Source organism: Pistacia vera, unplaced genomic scaffold (genome assembly GCF_008641045.1).
Source record: "Pistacia vera cultivar Batoury unplaced genomic scaffold, PisVer_v2 Contig436, whole genome shotgun sequence".
Classification (NCBI taxonomy): Eukaryota; Viridiplantae; Streptophyta; class Magnoliopsida; order Sapindales; family Anacardiaceae; genus Pistacia; species Pistacia vera.
Genome location: NW_022196264.1, coordinates 105,279 through 108,398, shown reverse-complemented (window position 1 = coordinate 108,398; position 3,120 = coordinate 105,279). Strand labels below are relative to the sequence as shown.

Genomic DNA, 3,120 nt, shown 5'->3' with positions numbered 1-3,120 from the left:
AATTGTAAACTGACACGTGACGTTAGTAAGAGAAAGTTAGTGAGAAGTGTTAGTGAGTGTAGTGTTACTTATTATTAGGAAGCTACAGCAGAAGGAAAATGATAGAGTTACCGAAAAGTTTACACCGAATTTATGTACCGAATGACGTGATAAAATTCTAACCGTTGATTAATATTAACTTATAATAGATCAACGGTCAAGATTTGATTATGTTATTTGGTGTACAAATTCGGTACACACCCATCGATAACTGTAACATTACTTGCAGCAGAAATATCTATAGACAGTCTTATGTTGAATTTAAAACTCCAAACAAATATGCTTCTGTCATTTAATACTTGACAAAACTTAATGTTGAGTGAAGCTTTAAACGGTGTCGTGTTGGAGTCAGCAATACGCTGTCGTTTTGAAGTTTTATTAAGTGATAGATCTCAGCCTTTGGTTTCAGTCTAATCCAACGGTGCAAATGAAGCCTTGAGGTCAACCTATTTAAAGCTGAAGTTACACAGAAACGAACAGCAGCATACACGCTTTCTATCGCGTTTTTCATCTCTTCTAGGGTTTTTTTCTTAGTTTGGCTAATCTTCAATTTGTGTAATCTGTTGCAATTTATCAGTTAAATTGTGGGTAGAAGAAGTGTTAGATTCTTTTGGGTAAGACACTTGTATTAGTTGTCTTTGAGAGTAGATTACGGGTGATTGAACGTTGGGTGATTGCGAGATTTGAGTGGCTGTTCTTGATTGAGTTGTAATCTGTAATTGGATTGATACTTATAGTGCAGTGAGCCTCCATTTTACTTGGAGCTCAACGTGGACGTAGTTTATTCCTTTGGTATAAACGAACCACGGTAAAAATTGGTTGTGTTCTTGGTTCTTGATTCGTTATTGTTTGTGTTGTTTCTTTAGTGTTTGCTGGTCGTGTTTGATAAAGGAACAGGTTAGGTTGAGTTTGATTGATTCTTAACACTTAATGTGTATTCCAGGAGCCGTTTTGGGGTTAAATCTTTAAGGCTTGGAAATTTACGTAACCGTATTTCTTGTTCCTTGTTTGTTTCTTCTGTTGATCCGTATTATATTCTGTACTTGGTGAATTACTTGGATGGTGAAAACCAGACAAAACTACTTTTTGTTTTCGGTCCAAGAGAAGATAATGGGGTTGAAGGGATTTCTTGTAAAAAGCTACAACAAATGAAGTGCCTTTAGGCCTTAATGTTATATAAAAGAACCCACCACCATTTGTGAGTCACTTAGCTCAAAAAAACAGCCTCCAATTTTACATTTTCGTCATGGTCAGTTCCAAGAAACTGTTCAAGATGCCCAGGACATGGCAAAATTTTTGCTGCAATCAAAAGGAATAATTTCGCTATCAGAAATGAAGGCATGTATAATAGCACACCTTTGCTTGCTCACAAGGGTCTTCTTTGTCTACATACTGATCATAAACGCTTCTTGATCCATGGCTATCTTCAAAAGAAGATTTTTAGAGATTATTGAGATTGTCTGCAGAGCAGTTTGGGTTGCGAATTGATGGACCTATTATTTGCCTTGTGATGCATTTTTTGTGGTTACATTGTCATGTTAATTGACAAGGTGCAGCCGAACATGTAGAAAAAGCTTTGCTCATGTCATTGCTACAGTTGCTGAACATCGCTGTCTCTTTCCAGGAAAGCAAACAACCAACAAGTAATTGTTTGCAGTTGTTGAACAAATTAAATTTCTTTTTGAATAATTAAATATTCTATGAATAAACCAGCTTTTTTTGTGAATTACAGAGAGAGAGTTTCTTTTATTCCATGATTAGCTACACTTTGAAGTTTGTAAAATGTAAATCTGGCATCTACATGCTGTTTTGAAATGACATACATAAGTCCCAAGCTGAGTCCACTGGCTGGACCTATTGGCAAAAACTTGCTGGTTGAGATTAACACAATAGGAACATTGAATTTCGTTACTATTAATTTGATATCTACTGAGATGTCAGAATCTCATTTAATTAGGGTTTCTGTTAGGCAGTTTCACAGCATTTGGGTTGAATTAACGGCCTGGTTCGTTTGTTTCAATTAATACAATTCCAAAATCACAAATTCAATGAAATTCTTGGGTTGAGACTGGTCATGAATTTTGAGCCATCACTAGGTTTAGACCCACTTGATGTGCTGATCTTTAGATTACCAAACAAGTCCAACAGCCTAAATAGCAGATTCAGGGTGCTATCACATGCTGTGCTTCCAGTCCTACACACAGGGAAGCAACATTAAGGGTTGTTCTTAACCTGATGACTATATAACCAATCCATTTCCATAGCCTTCCACCAAGCAAACCCACACATTTCAGTGTTCTTGAGATCCAACCACATTTCTCTTCCCTAACTATAAGATCTTTTTTCTCTAGTCAACAAGAAACATGATTAGTCCAAAGAAGCTTATCAAATTGGCAAAGAAGTGGCAGAACCTGGCTGCAAGCAAGCGAAAAAGAATCTCATTGCCAACAGCATCTGGGGTTGCCAAACCAGAGGTTTGCAGCCCATCTTCAATGGCTGAGAAGGGTCATTTTGTTATATACACTGCAGACCAGAAGCGCTTTGTTATTCCCTTAAAATATCTTAAAAACAACATCATTCGAGAACTCTTTAAAATAGCAGAAGATGAGTTTGGACTTCCTGGTGCGGGCCTATCACATTGCCTTGTGATGCAGTTTTCATGGACTATGCAATCTCATTGATCCATAGGTGTATGTCAAAATATGTAGATAAGGCATTGCTTACGTCCTTAAGTACCGGTCGCTGTTTATGGTCTTCATACCACAATCAGGAGCAAAGTACCCAACATTCACTAGTTTGCGCCTTCTAAAGCAGATCTTAGTTTAGCTGAATCTTTGTATACAATTTTACAATACTGTAAAAAGATACTTTATGTATTATTATTAAATCCCTAAAGTTCCTCCATAATTAGTTACTCTTGAGGCAAACCAATGTTATCTTTAGAGAAGAACTATAATATTCTTGTTAGTTTAACTGTCACAATGAGAATTTTATTATTGGACCAAACCTTTGACATACTAGGCATGCTCAAGCCTATTGGGTTATAAGATGGGGTAATTCTCCCATTCAACAAGACCTTAT

At 36.6% G+C, this 3,120-nt stretch overlaps 1 protein-coding gene across 1 annotated transcript; it reads left to right on the top strand.

Annotated features, from left to right (window-relative positions):
* Positions 1–2,371: 2,371 nt before the first annotated feature.
* LOC116143998 (auxin-responsive protein SAUR68-like) lies at positions 2,372–2,884 on the top strand. Its single transcript, XM_031429446.1, is given in 2 exon segments — positions 2,372–2,661; positions 2,664–2,884. Coding segments are annotated over 2 exon segments (444 nt in total). The 5' UTR covers positions 2,372–2,402; the 3' UTR covers positions 2,849–2,884.
* Positions 2,885–3,120: the final 236 nt, after the last annotated feature.